Below are 17,364 nucleotides of genomic sequence, written 5' to 3' on the forward strand. Positions count from 1 at the left end.
AAAATGCTAACTCCATTTTCTCTCCCAAAGAATGTTGCCAGATCTGCTGAGTTTTTCTGTTTTTGTTCCGCTAGATCCTGGACTACATCCTGGAGACACCACACTCCTGTAAACACAGATTTTTCTAGTTCGAGGTACAGATTTACAACAGCACACACTTGGAAACCCAATCATGCAGGTATAAAATCCTGAATGTAAGAGCCAGTGGTTTAATTGTCCATCTTCCAGGTAACAGTTGTCAGACAAAGGCTCAATTCCCTCTTCAGCAAAATGGCAGACGTCTGCCTTCAGAACAGTGGAAGGACCTGTACAAGACAGCTTATGACATGCCAACCACTTGCATTCTGCATTCAACATCAATGCATATTGCCTACTCATGAGAGTGCAAGGAGATATGCTATTATCAGGTTGATCACTCCTTTCAATGCGCGAAGCAGGAGATCAGGATAATCAAGAACCTTATTACACCACAACAGTTGCCCTTTTTGCCACAAATCCATCCATTAGTTTGGTTTGTTTGTTGCCCGGCGGAAGTCCTTGTGTTGGACGCCTGCAAGTTGCAAACTGTGCCACATGCGTACCCTGCATTCAAACCCCACTGTCACTAAATACTAGGGGATTTTCACAGTAATTTCAATGCAGTGTAAACGTAAGCCTACTTGTGACATTAATAAAATAACAATACAATATTTAGAAAGATTCAAGTGTGCATGACAGTAGAACAAATCAGAATGTACAGTCATCATCTGAGAAAGACAAATGGGTTTAGGAGACCTGGAATCAGGATTACACACAGTGTTAACACATCTTTCTATAGACTGTCATTCATTTGTATCCACACAAGGCCAGAAAGGTGGTCTGCACACTGAATTCTACCTGCCTTTCTTCCATATTTCCAGATCATGGGAATCTGCATTTTTGCCAGATGTTTCACATTTACTTCCCCTTCTGCTATAAATATCTGTACCTCCTCTGGATCTAGCAGGACGAGAGGGGACAGCCTCAAGATAAGGGGGGGCCAGTTTAGAACAGAGTTGAGGAGGAACTTCTTCACGCAAAGGGTGGTGAATCTCTGGAATTCTCTGCCCGTTGAAGTGGTGGAGGCTACCTCGCTAAATATATTTAAGTCACAGGTAGATAGGTTTTTGACAGAGAAGGGAATTAAGGGTTATGGGGAGAAAGCAGGAAAGTGGAACTGATCCACTTCAGATCAGCCATGATCTTATTGAATGGCGGGGCATGCTCAAAGGGCTAGATGGCCTACTCCTGCTCCTATTTCTTATGTTCTTATGTTCTTATGGATCTATCTTTTTTGTGTGTCTTTGTCTCAGTTCCATCTCCTCTTGACTTGCCCCATCATCACTTTTGTTATTTAATCCTGCTTTTCACCTTATCACAGATTCCTTCCTTTAGTTTCTTTCCCATCCCCCTATTCCCTTGTGTTTGACACTCTTCAAGCTGTTCATCACTAACATCTCTCAGTTCTGAGGAACGGTCAGCAACCTGAAACTTTAACTTGGTTTCTCTCTCCACAGCTGCTGCCTGATCACATCTCTTGTTTTTATCTCAGATCCAATGTGCTTTGCATTTGTTCCAGCATTTCCTTGTTTTTAGTTGGAATAGTCAAAGCTTCCAAAGAATGGCATCTATATTGAACTATTAATTTTTTTTATTCATTCATGGGTATCACTGACTGGCCAGCATTTATTGCCCATCCCTAGCTGCCCTTGTGAGTCAATCACAGTGTTGTGGCTCTGGTGTCACATGTAGCCAGACCAGGTAGGGACAGCGGATTTCCGTCCCTAAAGTACATTAGTGAACCAGATGGGTTTTTCCAACAGAAGTTTCATGGTCATCAATAGATCCTTAATTCCAGATTATTTTATTGAATTCAAATTCCACCAATTGCCACAGCAGGATTTGAACCCAGGTCCCCTGAACAATAGCTGAATTTCTGGGTTAATACTCTAGCGATATAACATCAATAGGCCATCCTCTCCCCCTATTCAGCCAATAACTGCTCCCTGCAGACAAAGTCAATGACTTACTTGTAACCATTAGAAAAACATGAGCTTGAGAACAATCCTGAACTTTTTCTAAGTAAAAGTCTAGCTGAATGAATTAGCCAAGTTATGCATCAAATTTGTTGACCGCAGACAGTCCAGAGTCCAAGCCATCTGGTCTGGCAACTAAACCTCCCGGAACCAATGGTCTCAGTAAAAGTAAGAATGACAACCCTACATGGGCGGTCTGGACTTTGCAGCCAACAGGTAAATAATTAAGAGGTTGCTGTCAGTGATATATAACAAAAGGCAAAAGAGAACTCAGCATAAAGAAGCGTCATCAATCTGAATGATCAAATTTTTCCAAAGCTCAAGCATCCAAGTAGTTAAGAATTTATTCAAGAACTGGACTTCCTGGAAAAAAGGGCCTGACCTTAAAAATAAATCACCCATCTTTGTTACTCCAATTTACCTTCCACTCTTTGCCTATTTGATGTATTGCAGCAAGTTGCTTTTGCAGGTCAACTTGGTAAGTGGCTACACAGAAGGTAAAATTAGAATGTTGGTGCTTTGTCCATAAATGGGGGGGGATCTTCTCTCCAACGAGAACAATCTGAGCATCTCTCACTATTTCTCCCACTGATGTAGGCAGCTGGCATTTCACAATGAAAGGGTGCTACTGAGTAGACATTTATGTTGATAAATGCAGTCTGGTGGTCTTCTCAGGTGGGATTGCTTGAAAGTGACTTTACCACGAGAAACAAAATGCAACTTCACAATGAAAACTATGAATCAAAGGGCGATGCAGAAGATATACAGCATCCAAATCCCCACCTTCACAGAGGCTCAACTACCCTCTGTGCAAGTTTCATATCCTTTTGAAATGGCCTTAGGAAAACTGGTGTAGACTATAATGTCATGCATCACCTTGTCAGTACTAAACTTGACATCTCAAACTTCTGTCGCCAGAAATAGTCAAGCAATTCACATCGGTGTCTACACCCCTACCATGACCAACCCTGATGAAGTCAAAACTAGATTCCACAATGACCTCCACCCCTTGATCGTTATAATACCAAAGTCAGACAAGTTCATCATTTTTGTTGACTTCAATGTAAGAATTGGTGCAGATCAACAGGCGAGTGAAAAAGTCATCGGAAAAATAGGGGTTGGTAGTTGTAAAAGCAAAGGTTTCCTCATGTCAAAGATGTATGCTGAGCATGAGCTCATAACACCAACAGTTTTCACTTCCTTAATCACAACACACCTTGGATGCATTTCTGTTCTCTACATTGGCATCTGATTTGATTATTCATCACCAGACAACATATGCATACAACAAAAACCCAGTGTGGCACTGCCTGTTGAACTGCCAACCATCTTATCATTTTAAAGCTAAATATGAAGATCTATCCCTTAGACACCCCCAGGGCAACAAGGTACTGACGTGCCTCAATGTCACAAGGCGCAAACAGGCAGTCATGAAGAAATCTCACTCAAAGGAAGTCAAGAGTAATTTGTGTGCAATGAAAGAGCTCGCTCAATGCACTGAGGATGACAAGGTGACTTTCAGGGATATAGTGTGTTCCACTGATCAAGAGGCCCTTCTCCTCACCTTCCGTTAAGCATCAAGACTGGAGGCAATGTCAAAGTAAACCAGTGAGGCATTATAACTCAGCAGATTGTACAAACCATGGCCAAAGTGCACAGATAAGATTGGATATTGTGCCAAATGGCAAGGGCACTGATCAGGCAAAGTGCCATGTTGCTTGAGTATTGCTATAGCGACACACAACCAGGTGAGTGGTGTGATGTCCATCACACTGCTGGCTTGAGTCTTCCTCCTGACTGGTGAATTTGGGAAAGGTTCAAAGCAAAAGGCCTACATTACAGAGGATTATATAAGCTATATGGCACAAACAGCTTTTTTGGTCCAATCAGTCCATGCTGGTACTTACACTTCATGTGAACTTTATGCCTGCTTTCCTCATCAAAATCTGTTATAACCTTCTATTCCTACCTTCCTTATACACTTGCCTAGCTTTCCCTTAAGAACATCAATACTATTGGCCTCAAACCATTCCCTATGGTATTAATTGTCACATCACTCTTTGAATACAGAAGTTTCTTTGATCTCCCTTCTGAACCTATCAGTGACTATTATATGGAGCTATTTGTGTTGAATTAAACAATGCCCCCCAAAAAAATTTTGCCAGTGCAATGTCATACGTTTCCTTCCAGCTGTTTAATGTTGATAAAGAGTGTCAATAAAGGAACAGTTGAGGATGAACAATGGATCACTATTCTACATCTAATTGGTTCTGTGTCAGGCTAAGTCATCGTTATTGTTGGTAGGGGGGGCGGTGCAGAGAAGAAGGTTGAAAAGCTAGCAAACAGGTGTCGAAAGCTATTGGTAAATTAGAAGTTTATTTCTCAGTCGAAGGCTGCAGAGGCTATTCATTTTCCTTCAAAATAGTAAACTTCCAAGTACCTCCACTGGATTCTGAGTAGTAGCTTTCAATCTTCAGTACCAGAATGGAGTTAAAAACACGAGTGCTTACTAGCTGCATATTCTGTGCACCACAAACAAAAGAATTAGTACTATCATTGGTGACAATACTGCCCTCTAAACTACCAAGTCAAATATTACCATCACCTCAAATTTTCTGAACGATGGTCTGTATTGAACTTACTAAAGTAAATCAAAAGATCTAGATCTGACTCTACCTTCAAGTTTTAATACTGCTCATCTACAATACTCTCTCATTAGAATGCACTATTTGGGTTGCTTCCAGCTAGATACACCCAAACAGAATCAGGATATACAAAATGAAGTTCATCCGTCTAACAGTAAAGCATTTGCATGTGGCTGACCTCCTCTGCCTCACACCAGGAGAAATTCCTTCGCATTTAAACGCTTTCGTTTGGTGGTAGTGGCGGTTGCGGTGATAAAATTCCGCCCTTCCACCCCAAGGGGGAGGCTGCTTGCGAGTTACAGAGAAGACAGGAAATTGCATTTCCCATCTAAAAGCTCAGAACTGTAGCTACAGTAGCTAGCTACCCCATAAACTTTGCCTTTCGCCGATAGCAGGCAAACTATTTAATTAAAAAGAACAGAAGCCAATGTTCTCCTTTTAAAGTACTGTAAATCTCCTGAAAATCCAATCCAGTTGGCAATGTACACGTGTTTGCTTTTTTAGGTTGCCTTTCCTCCTCACAGCAAATGAAACATTTCATTCCAGTTGGCAGAGTAGACAGGCAATCTTGCACTAAGACATCCCTTGATTTCCACTCAGTGCCTCTCTTTATGCAGCTCAGATTGTGAGCTCGTTGAGAGGGGGAACTAGGTCATCAACCTGTGCTCTATCAATCACTCTGCAATGCATGACAGAATGCCGCACTGTATTAGTATTTCACCCATGAACTGCTTTACCAGTGTACTTGACTTGATGAGGATGCTACCTCAAGGGTGAAACAGATTTGAGTCATGAACTGCGTTTTATAATTGTGCATGATTCTGAACGTACCGTCTCATGGAAATACGCCACCAATTCCCAGAAATCTCACCTGTGATTGAGCCTAACAGGATATTGTTCTTGATGTGCTTGTAGACATAATCATAAGTTAGAGGTTTGAGAGGAGACCCAGTTGACAGAATAGTGTGTAGTGTCTGTAGACTGTGGGTTTCACCTGGAAAAAAAAAGGTGACTTCAATTTCAATTTGAGAAAGGTTAATATTCACACCAAAATAGAACCTCCAAAAGTTTTAGACATTTAAATAACTTGTCTCACCATTCAAACATTAAGTTTTAAATATTCACACAAGCTTCCTCAATACATTCTTAACTCCTGAGCAATTGTGGTTTTCAAACTAACTTCTTCAACATCAGTTCACTAAGCGTTAACTAGCTTGTTTCATTAGAATGATGAACTGAAGTGACACTATTTCTGCATTACCTGTAGCTTCAGAATTGAGCTGCATTTGCAACCTGAACAGAAGTTCGAGTATTTTGGAATCATGAATTGTGGTAATTGTTGAATAACGAGTTCTCGTCATACGCAACAAGAAAGGTGCCACGATACAAATAAATCTATTCAGTTTCGTCAGTTGATCTTACATAATTGATGGGACCTTGATCCAGAGGTTAGGCAAACAAATACAGTTATGACAGTATAATACTGAATAGAATGGCAAAATTTTAACCATTTCATGTTCATAGTTGGGCCTGGCAAGTTTGGCACAGTTTTTCAAATCGGCACGAATAAATCAGGGTCATTATTGAAGTATATTACATGATTAGTTGCCGAGATCCTCCATTATCAAGGCTTAATCAAAATGCTTCAGACTTATGAAAGAAATAGCCCCGAAAGACCTTTTCTCATCGATAAAATTTCAGCCATGAAATAGGCTTTTCTGCCGATTCTCTGGAATCTATCAAAGCAAAAATCTTTGAAAGCAAATGATCTAAAAAGAGAAACAAAAACATTCTAAATAGTGGCCCAAATAAAGCACTCAAGTATTACTTGACTTCAACAGACGTGTTCTCAAGAATCTGTCATGCAGTATTAACCAAAAAGCCAAACAGACTTGATGTGTAAAGGTTTGAGTGATAGAATTCCAGTAATTTCACAGGGGAAAAAAGTTAGAGCCCTTTCACACAGTTTCCATACACCAAAAGAATAATAACCCTGTACAGGTAAATTTTCCAATGGTTCACATGACAATGAATCCATGTGAAATTAAATTATAGTTACTGCAGCTCACGTCAAGAGAGACACAGCAAATCTAGGACGCACTGCCTAAAAAGATTAGTGGGAGCAAATTCAACAGTCGCTTGCAAAAGGCAATTGGATAAATACACAAAGAAAAGAAATTCCAGAGCTGTGGGGGGAAAGAACAAGGAGTAGGCAGCAGGGTGGCACAGTAATTAGCACTACTGCCTCACAGTGCCAGGGACCTGGGTTCAATTCCAGGCCCTTGGATGACTGTGTGGAATTTGTACTGTGGGGTTTCTATGAAATTGGGTCTAATTGGATATCACTTTTGTGATTCTGTGGGCTGGACTATGAGAGGGAAATAGAACCACAGTGCAGAAGGAGGCCATTTGGCCCGTTGCACCAACTCCTCAAAACAGCATCTTACCCCAGCCTACATTTATCATGGCTAATCCACCCAACCTACACATCTTTGGAACTAGGGGGCAATTTAGCATGGCCAATCCACCTAACCCGCACACCTTTGGACTGTGGGAGGAAACCTGATCTCCCGGAGGAAACGCACATAGACACGGGGAGAACGTGTAGACTCCACACAGTCATCCAAAGCTAGAATCAAACACAGGTCCCTGATGCTGTAAGGCAGCAGAGCTAACCACTGTGCCATCCCTGGGTGAGCTGGCAAATTTGTGCCACAGCACATTGTGCCAGTCGCCCATGCAACTCTGCCTCCAGCTTCTTGGGGCGAACAGGAACCTGCCCGCTCGCAACAATTAAGCTAATTAAGGAGGCAATTGAGAGATAGCTGCATTTGGAATGGAGATATTTACTGAAGGTGCACGGCCTCAGCATTGTGTCCAAACAGATGAGGTAACTGAACAACTGGAACCCCTTCGACTGAAGCAGAAGCCATTTTACATCATGTATAAAAGGAGCATCTATTGAGCAGAAGCTAGAACAGAAAATGCTGGAAAATTTCAGCCAGTCTGACAGCATCAGAGCTCTGACGAAGGGTCATCCAGACTTGAGATATTGGCTCTGTTCTCTTTCACAGATGCTGTCAGACCTGCTGAGAATTTTCTGTTTCAGATTCCAGCATCCACAGTGATTGGCTTTTATATTAAGCAGAAACCCTTGCACATTCACAAAGCTGCCACTCGTAAAGCAGAGTTGAAACACCAGGATGAATAAAAGGAGAGGGAGGATCTTTGAAAATACCTATTTCACAAAAGTCTGACTTAAGGCACAACCCTGCGGATGCCAGAATAGTTCTAGTGCCTAGGTCCTCGTGCCTGACAAATGTGTCTCTGATAACTGGGGCCAGGGCCAGTGCCAGTTGGGCTGGAGCAGTGAGGAGGAGCAGCAACAGCCCCAGCAACTACGGCAGCTGCCCGGTGCCAGTGGATGCAGAGGTGCCGATCAAGGGTCAGGAGAGGCTGAAGGGACACAGAAACAAGCAGAGGATCAGCTGCCTGAGCATGTCAGAGTAACAATGCGGCTAACAGTTTCGCCTGTTGAGACAAGGTTAGTGGCCAAATTGCTTGCTTGCGATCCAGGAGAAAGTCACATGGCTCAGGTTCCTCTGCCAGTAGCTGTCAAGTGCCTTTGAACATTGTTGCCTCAGGCCGCTGGAAGAAATCAACAGTTAACCCATGCGGGATTTTGCAAACAGCCACCCACAGCTGCTGCATATTTCAGATGAAGGAACCTTTTTTTTTTGTGAGGGCTTTGGACTTTATCCCCTTCAGTGCAGCAGTGGTGACCAGCCAGCCACGGGATTTGCCTTGATGACAGGGTTTCCTCAGGCGCAGAGTGTGATCGACAGCACACACTTGCGTCACAGCTTTGTCATCCCAGTCCAAATCATTCATCAACAGGGAGACTTTCCACTCATTTACTGTGCAGCTCATGAGCAGGCATCATCAGCGCTTCCTTCAGGTTTCCTGACAACCGTCATGATCCCTTCAGGCAGCCGCAAGTGCTGCAGCCGCTCACACCACATGATCTCTGTGGATGGTTTCTGATGGACGAGGAATACCCAGTGAAGAGATGGCTGCTGACCCCAGTGCAACACCCCTCAGCTGAAGCACAGGAGGGAGACGAAAAGGACAAACAGTGAGCAGGCCCAGGCTCCCCTGAAGATGTGGTTCCGCATTACGGTCCCTCCAAGGTTTTCTGCATTGTCGTGTTCTGCTGCAATCTGCACAATATGGCAGTCCAGTGTAGACTGGAGCTGGAGCAGGTCCATAGGGAAGAACCTGCCTCCTCGGGGAGAGAGGATGATCTCAAACCAAAGGCCCGTCAAAGCAATACAAAGATCCAACTCTTGTGGCAAAGAAGCTCGGGACCCCCTGATCCAGCATCACATCTCCAGTGCAGGGCTTCAAATCAGACTGCCAGCTGACACTAGAGGCTCCTCTACAAGGGCAGGTCCACTTCTCATGCACTTTAGCACTCATCGCAGCAAGATTTCTGCGAGAGCACATGGCCACAAGACTTATACACAGGCAGAGCTGAGTGAAAGGAAAGACAAGTGTCCTTTCCAAACACAGCTGTTTTACTCAAATTAGAATGAATGAATTTACAAAAACTTCACAATGTGAAGCCAGGTGCATTCCTTTATGATGTTAATGTTGCTTCTCTGCCCTATTGCAAGAGCTCCTACATGACAGGTCTCCTGTGGCTGGAGTAGATGTGGAAGCAGGAGCAAATGTGGAGGTAGGCTGCTCAAGAGGGTGTCCTGGCATTGGAGATGCTCGTGACACCCTTCATTGAGGACGTTGACATCATGATGGTCTATGCAGCTCTATTCATGTAAAGACAGATTTTCTCATTGGAGGGGTGTCAGTTTCATTGTGCATCTCAATCAAAGAGGCAGAGGAGATGGTTTCATAAGATGGGGCTCCTTAGGTATTGAGGATTTGCATCACCCCTTCCTGCCTTAGTCCACGGTCCAGCTGCTTATCTATGCTTACCAGATGTGTCCAAACATCTGGTGCATGGATGCACACGTCCACAATACACCAGTTCAGTCAATGCCATAGAACGCATCATGCAATCTGTTCACGTCAGTCTGTTGTTCATGCATCTACTTAGTAGACTGCTACATATGACTGGCTCTGAGTGAGTCCAGTTTTTCAATGGAGGAACTTGTATACTCATAAGCCTGAAGTATCACCCATCAGGGATGGACTCCTCCGTTTTCTTCATAAGGGGTTGCATTTTCTTGGGAATCTCTGCCATTTGTCGATACATCTCCAATTGCTGCTTTGTATATGACCCCCTGAGACTTTGCACCTCTGCCTGGATAAGCATGGCTGGTGCTGCCCTTTGGTCTCCAATGTGGGCTGCCTATAACTGCCAATGCTTCCATCATGTCTTCCTGTTCACGTGTGCTATAATGCTCACCTTGTGTCAAAGTGCTTGGATCTCCACTAATGAAAGGTGTGTTTGACCCCTACGACAGTAGTTCCACAAGTTGTCTTCTGAGGTAGCTGTGCCCTCCACACTCTGCTGTTGATCCTCCAGCATCAGCCATGTGTAAAAGGGAAAAACATCAACTATTCGCCCTCTTTTGTCTCAAAAGACAAGTTTTCGCACTTAATATGCCATCTACTGGAAGATGCACCAAAATGCTTCCACGGAGCAGTCAATGAACAATCCCCCTTTTTCTGCCAGACACAAATCACTGACAGCCTGCATTGCAACCACTCGTCCAATGTCAAGGGCCTTCACCGCCATGGACCTCAATATTGGCAGGTTAGCCCCTTAACAATGCTGCTCATGAGCGTTGTGTGCTTTTTTTTATTCATTTGTGGGACATGGAGGTCACTGGCTGGCCAGCATTTATTGTCCATCCCTAGTTGCCCTTGTGAAGGTGGAGTGAGCTGTCTTCTTGAATCTCTGCAGTCCACATCCTGTGGGTTGACGCACAGTGCCATTAGGGAGCGAATTCCATAAATTTTGACCCGTCAACCGCGAAGAAACGGCAATAAATTTCCAAGTCAGGTTGGTGAGTAGCTTGGAGGGAAACTTGCCGGTGATGGTGTTCCCATGCTGCCCTTGGCTTTCTATGTGGAAATGGTCATGGGTTTGGAAGGTGCTGCAATGAAAGGGTGGCGAGATCACCAGCACATAAACCTCCCATTAGCCCATCCTGATCCAGCACCAGAATGAGATGCTTCTGTCATTGCATTTGCCCAGGGCTTATATCACTATTCACTTCCCTCATGTAAGGATCGACGATGGACAATTATTTCCCTATTCACTGCCTGCCTTCCTGCCCCTTGCCCCCACCCCCCACATTTCCTTCCCTTCCCCCCCAGCCTCTCCATGTTCAGAGTTGTGTCACTCCTGTGAGATGAGATACTCATGGCTGGCAGTGTAGCTTTACCTCACACTGACATTGCTTGAAAGCAGTTGATGCGCCTTCCATCACTAGACCCAAGTTCTGGTACCAACATTGTGGTTGCTGGCCTCTCAGCAACCTATAGCCAAGCCTCCTTTGTTTGCCAGGCAGGCCACTTCCTGTTGCTTTCCAAATATACTCCTCCTGGTTCAGACCAGCTCTATTGCCACCTTAAGGGAGGCATTACTCAACCTTAGGGCTGCCCTATCACAACAAGGGTGTGGGTTTCCTCCAGGTGTTCCAGTTTCCTCCCACAGTCCAAGGACGTGCGAGTTAGGTGGATTAGCCATGATAAACTGCCCTTTAGTGTCGGGGGACTCGCTAAGGTAAATGACAGGGTCATGGGGATAAGGCCTGGGTGGGATTGTGGTCGGTGCAGACTCGATGGGCCAAATGGCCTCCTGCTGCACTGTAGGAGTCTATGATTCTAACACCCTGACATGCCTCTACTCCGACAAGACTATCCACTGATGGTAGACCCTCTCCGAGGTAGCACTTTGAATCCAGGCTGGTGCCCTTAAAAGGGGGCCTACAACTCTTAGCTCCTGCAGTCTGTCATCAGAAGAATGTAGTGGAGATAATCCACTAAATGGTTACTTTGCACAAAATGCTGACATTCAACACACTTAGACCAGCAGTGGGTTTACGATCTGGAAATGGACCCAATGTCAGGGTGCTAGGAAAGTTCAACCCTGACTACAACACAGATCTCAAATAAAACATTAATTCTGTGAAATAAAGTTGGAATCTTCATAAAAACAAAAATGAATCCAAAACATGCATCATAAAACAAAATTAGACATGTTTTCTTGGATAAAGCAAGTATTACCTGGTTTCAGATTTTTTTCTTCTAGAACAGCCAACCATTTTGCACCAGTCCCAAGTATAGTAATTCTGGAGAAGGATAGGAGAGAGAAAGAGAAACAGTGAATGTTAACTTCTAATCAGCTTCCTTTTGCTGGAAGCTTTAGGCTGCAGCTTTTATTTTGACATTTTTCCATACTCACAAAACGAGAGACATTCTGTGCTGTAGAATGTCAACATTTTGAATCCTAATGTCAGCCCTTTATGGGTTAGACGTAATTAAAGTTTCTTTCCTTTCGGACAAAACTTCCACACAACAGACACTGAGCCACCAACACATTTTCTTTTCCCACGATAAACACGGGGTGGCATTCTCCCAAAAAGATTTTAAGTGCCAAATTTGTGTAAAAAAAAAAGGAGTAAATCCTGCTGCTTTTTTCAGCGGGATTTTTAAAATGAACCTCCCACACTCTGTACGTCACAAAGTGCCTTAGCGCAAATTATGATAAAAATCAGTAGGCAGAACCTATTCCCACCGGTTTCTGGCGCGGAGCTGGCAAATCCAGACCATCCGGCAGCCGGAGACACATGGAGACTGTGGCGCCCAGTGGGAAGCCGCTACACAATGATGTCTCCCTGCCCTGGTAGTGCAGCAGGCTGGGATAATCACCCCAGTGCTCTACCTAACATGCTTGGTTTTTAAGAAGTATCTTCAAAGGGGGAAAGAAAGGAAAGAGGCAGGGAGGATATCCCAGAGATCAGGACTGAGGCAGCAGAAGGACCGGCTACAATTTGGGAGTGCTGAGGAGGTCAAAATTGGAGAATTGTCAATACACGAGGGATGTAGGGTTGGTAATCACAGGTAAGGCCATGGAGGAATCTTAAAGCAAGGATGAGAATGTTTTAAGATCAAAGCATTGCTTAACGAGGAATCAATGCAGGTCAGGAAGCCCAGGGGTAACAGGTGAGTGGATGTGAATGAGAGCAATGGAATTTGGGGAGGCCGCTAAGTAATATATTGGATTAGCCAAGTCTGGATGTAAAAGGCCTGGATAACGATTTCAGCAGTAAGTTAACTGAGGTGGGCTGTTGGGGGCAGGAAGTTGCATTAAGAGGGTAGGAACAGAATGTCTTAGTAATTCGCCAACACGTAGCAAAGCTCATCGCAGGGTCACAAATAGACTGGTTTTTCAGCCTTAAATCAGTTGCCATGGAAAAGGATGGAGTCAGATAGTCAGAGGTGTCAATGGCTCCCACTGTGCCATGCTAACGTCATGTGGTGTAACTGGGGAGAAAACTATCATCTCAGTGTTCAGTCCGAGAGATAAAACAGTAGCAAACATAAAAGCCAAGCTGCTGAAGCAATGAGGATTACTCTGAAAACATAAGCAAGATCTTTCATTCATTGAAAGAGAATCAATATTAATGTGTGGAAAATCAGTTCAAGTTATATTTGCTAGCTCTTCAATCTTGCATAAAATTAATTTAGTATTCAAAAGCAGCTATAAACATTTTACTGCATTCCATTAAAAGTGAGAGAGCTAGAAAGCTCTACTTGCAGAAAAGGCAATAAATTCCATCCCCTAATCAATAGGGCCTCACCTCACACTTTTAATCCGAGGTGGTAAATAACATTTTTTGTAGATACGTACTCTGCACTTCCATGAATTGAGCTAAAGCACCAACTACCTTTCATAATTTCACATTTTTCCCAAATCTTTACCCGGATATGCATTCATAACTCCAGAAGCTGCATTTTGAACAATTAATTTGAAACATAAATTGGTAGATTTATAAAAATCCTTTCAGTACTGCAACAATGTGAACTGGATGTTCAGTCAATCTGTTCTCACCACCAACTTTCAGTCTGTATGGAAGTGTTGTATATAACCAAAGAGTAGATAGTCGCTTGTCCAAATGCATCAGAACAATGCAAATACACTTGCAAAAGGCAGCAAAAATATGCAAATCAAATCGAGGAGTGACTTGGCTTCAGTTATTACTTATTTCTTAACACATTTTGTGTGTTGAATTCTGCTTAACATACCATTTATGGCAGATATTATGTATGTCACTCAATCACAAGGGCAAAATAAACACCTACAAAAAAAATCAGTGATCTGATTCATCTTGATACTCTGTACAGTTACAGATTTTATAACCTTAGCTGGAAGCACAGCAGGATAAACACTCAACAAATAAAACTCTCCCTCTTGAATGTAGGGCTATATTTGCTACTTTCTTTTCAAATGGCACTTTTCCAGAGTCTGACGAGTTTTTGAAAATTAACACCAAGGCATCTATTACCTCATTAGCCACCTCTTTTAAGAGTCTAGGATGAATTCCATCTGGACCCAGAGACTGGTCAGCCTGTAGCTCCATCAGTTTGCACAGTACCACTTCCTTAGTGATTGAGATTTCACCAGATTCCTGTCTTCCCTCCACCTCCTGATTTACAGCCATCACTGGAATGTTATTTGTATTCTCTATAGTGAAAATAGAAGCAAACTGTGTTCCTTCCATTTGCCATTCCCTTATTGTCTACTATTAACATCCCATTCTCACTCTCTAGAGGACAAACATTAAGTTACTAACTCTTTTCCTTTTTAAATACCTATAGAAACTCTTACTATCCGTTCTAACATTTCCAGTTAGCTTCCTCTCCTAATTTCTTTTCTCCGATTAACCTTTTAATCTTTTCTGTTGTTCTTTGTACTCTGACCGATCATCTCACCTGCCATTCATTTTTGCCCAGTTTATGCTTCTTCCTTTGGTTTGATGCTTTCCTTAACTTCTTTGGTTAACTGCAGATGGTGGGTCTCCCTTGAGAATATTTCTTTGTAATAGAAATGCACTTGCATAATCCTTGCGTAAGTGCGGCGACCAAAACTGCACACAGTACTCCAGCTGCGGCCTCACCAATGCCCTATACAGCTGCAGCAAGACCTCCCTACTTTTATATTCAATCCCCCTCGCTATGAAGGCCAGCATCCCATTAGCCTCCCTGACCACTTGCTGCACCTGCAGGCTGGGTTTTTGCGACTCATGCACAAGGACCCCGAGGTCCCTCTGCACCGTCGCCTGCTGCAGTTTTTCGCCACGTAAGTAATAGTCCTTCCTACCATTATTCCTACCAAAGTGGACCACCTCGCACTTGCCAACATTAAATTCCATTTGCCATTTCCTGGCCCATTCGCCCAGCCTATCTAGATCCTTCTGCAGACTCTCCACACCCTCCGCGCAATTTGCCGTTCCACCAATCTTGGTGTCATCAGCAAATTTCGACACCATACACTCGGTTCCCTCCTCCAGATCATCTATATAAATGGTAAATAGCTGAGGCCCCAGCACCGACCCCTGGGGCACTCCACTAGTCACCAACTGCCAATCCGAATAGCACCCATTAACCCCCACTCTCTGCCTCCTATTTGACAACCAATCCTCTATCCACGCTAACACCCTACCCCCAACTCCATGCCCCCTGACCTTCTGCAATAACCTCTTGTGAGGTACCTTGTCAAACGCCTTCTGAAAATCAAGAAAGACCACATCCACTGGCTCTCCTCTATCCACCGCCCTAGACACATCCTCATAGAACTCCAATAAATTTGTCAGACACGACTTCCCCTTAACAAAACTGTGCTGCGTCTGCTCTATCAAGCAATTCCCCTCAAGATGCCTCACTATTTCCTCCTTGATGACGGATTCTAACATTTTACCTACAACAGACGTTAAACTAACCGGCCTATAATTCCCTGCCTTTTGCCTGCCACCCTTCTTAAACAACGGTGTAACATTAGCCGTTTTCCAATCTTCCGGCACTTCCCTGGAATCCAGCGATGTTTGGAAAATAATCACCAAGGCATCCACTATCACCTCTGCCATTTCTTTCAGAACCCTCGGATGCGTTCCATCCGGTCCTGGGGACTGGTCCACAATCAGTCCCTCCAGTCTGTCGAGCACCACCTCTCTAGTAACAATAATGTCATTGAGACCCTCCAGCCCTACCACCTTTCCATCGCTAACACCCGGCAAATTTTCACGTCCTCCTCCGTGAAGACCGAAACAAAAAAGTTATTCAAGACCTCAGCCATTTCCCCATCCACTACCACTAAGTCCCCCCTCTCATCCTCTAAAGGACCAACATTCACCCTAGCCAGCCTCTTCCTTTTTATATATTTATAAAAACTCTTGCTATCCTTTTTTATATTAAGCGCTAGCCCAGCTTCATAGTTTCTCCTACCCTTCTTTATCAACTTCTTTGTCCATCTTTGTTGACATTTAAACCTCTCCCAATCCTCTTCTCGCCCACTACTCTTAGCTACTCTAAACGCCTCCGCTTTTAATTTAACACTTTCCTTCACCTCCTTCGTTATCCACGGCTTATTACCTCTCCTCCTACGGTCCTTTTTAACCATCGGAATAAATTTCTGCTGAGCACCAAGAAAGATCTCCTTAAAGATCCTCCACTGCTCCTCAGCAGACCTACCTTCCAACGCGCTCCCCCTGTCCACATTCGCCAATTCTTCTCTCATCCTACCGTACTCCCCTCTGTTCAAACAAAGGACGCGTGTCCGGGAACCCACTTTCTCCTCCTCCATCTGCACCAGAAACTCCACCATACAATGATCACTCTCCCCAAGAGGATCCTTCACCACAAGGTCCCTAATTCTACCCGCCTCATTACATAACACCAGATCTAAGATAGCTCGCTCCCTCGTCGGCTCCAACACACACTGTTCAGGGAAACTATCCCGGCAGCGTTCCAAGAACAACTCCTCGAGCTCACTGCATCCAACATGGGTCGACCATTCAATATGTAGATTGAAATCCCCCATAATTATCACCGTTCCATTCCTGCACGCCGCACTTATTTGCGCGTTAACAGCCCGCCCCACCTCCAGATCATTGTTCAGGGGCCTACAGACGACAACCACCAGCGTCTTCCTCCCTTTGCTGTTCCTAATCTCCACCCACAACGATTCCCGTTCTGCTCTTTGGTTCCTATATCATCCCTTGCTACCACCCTGATGCTATCCTTAATCAGCAGAGCTACGCCCCCCCCTTTTTCCTCCCGCCTATCCTTCCTAAACACTTGATACCCCTGGACATTCAGCTCCCAGTCCCTGTCACCTTGCAGCCACGTCTCGGTAATGGCCACCAGATCATATCCATTTGTGCTGATCTGCGCCACCAGCTCATCCACTTTATTCCGAATGCTTCGTGCATTCAGATAAAGTGCCTTCATCCCAGCCTTCACCTGGACCCTATTTGCTGGAACGCCACCAACCTTACTCACACCCCCTACTCCCTTTATTATTGGGACATCCTCAGCCTCTTCCCTTACCTGTACCCTCTCCTTAACTTTAGACCCCGTAATGTCACCTACCCTCGCACCCTTCCCCCCCCCACTAATTAGTTTAAAGCCCTGTC

General features: G+C 44.2%; 1 protein-coding gene across 1 annotated transcript in view; it reads right to left on the reverse strand.

Annotated features, from left to right (window-relative positions):
- aacs (acetoacetyl-CoA synthetase) overlaps window positions 1–17,364 on the reverse strand; it is a 116,085-nt gene that overhangs the window by 26,439 nt on the left and 72,282 nt on the right. Inside the window, exons 11-12 of the mRNA XM_080208359.1 lie at window positions 11,957–12,021; window positions 5,571–5,693 (exon numbers count right to left, since the gene is read on the reverse strand). Coding sequence (XP_080064485.1) covers window positions 5,571–5,693; window positions 11,957–12,021 — 188 coding nt within the window. The remainder of the gene's footprint in view (window positions 1–5,570; window positions 5,694–11,956; window positions 12,022–17,364) is intronic.

The sequence above is a fragment of the Carcharhinus amblyrhynchos genome, chromosome 20 (assembly GCF_965287045.1).
Source record: "Carcharhinus amblyrhynchos chromosome 20, sCarAmb.v2.hapA, whole genome shotgun sequence".
NCBI classification, from domain to species: Eukaryota; Metazoa; Chordata; class Chondrichthyes; order Carcharhiniformes; family Carcharhinidae; genus Carcharhinus; species Carcharhinus amblyrhynchos.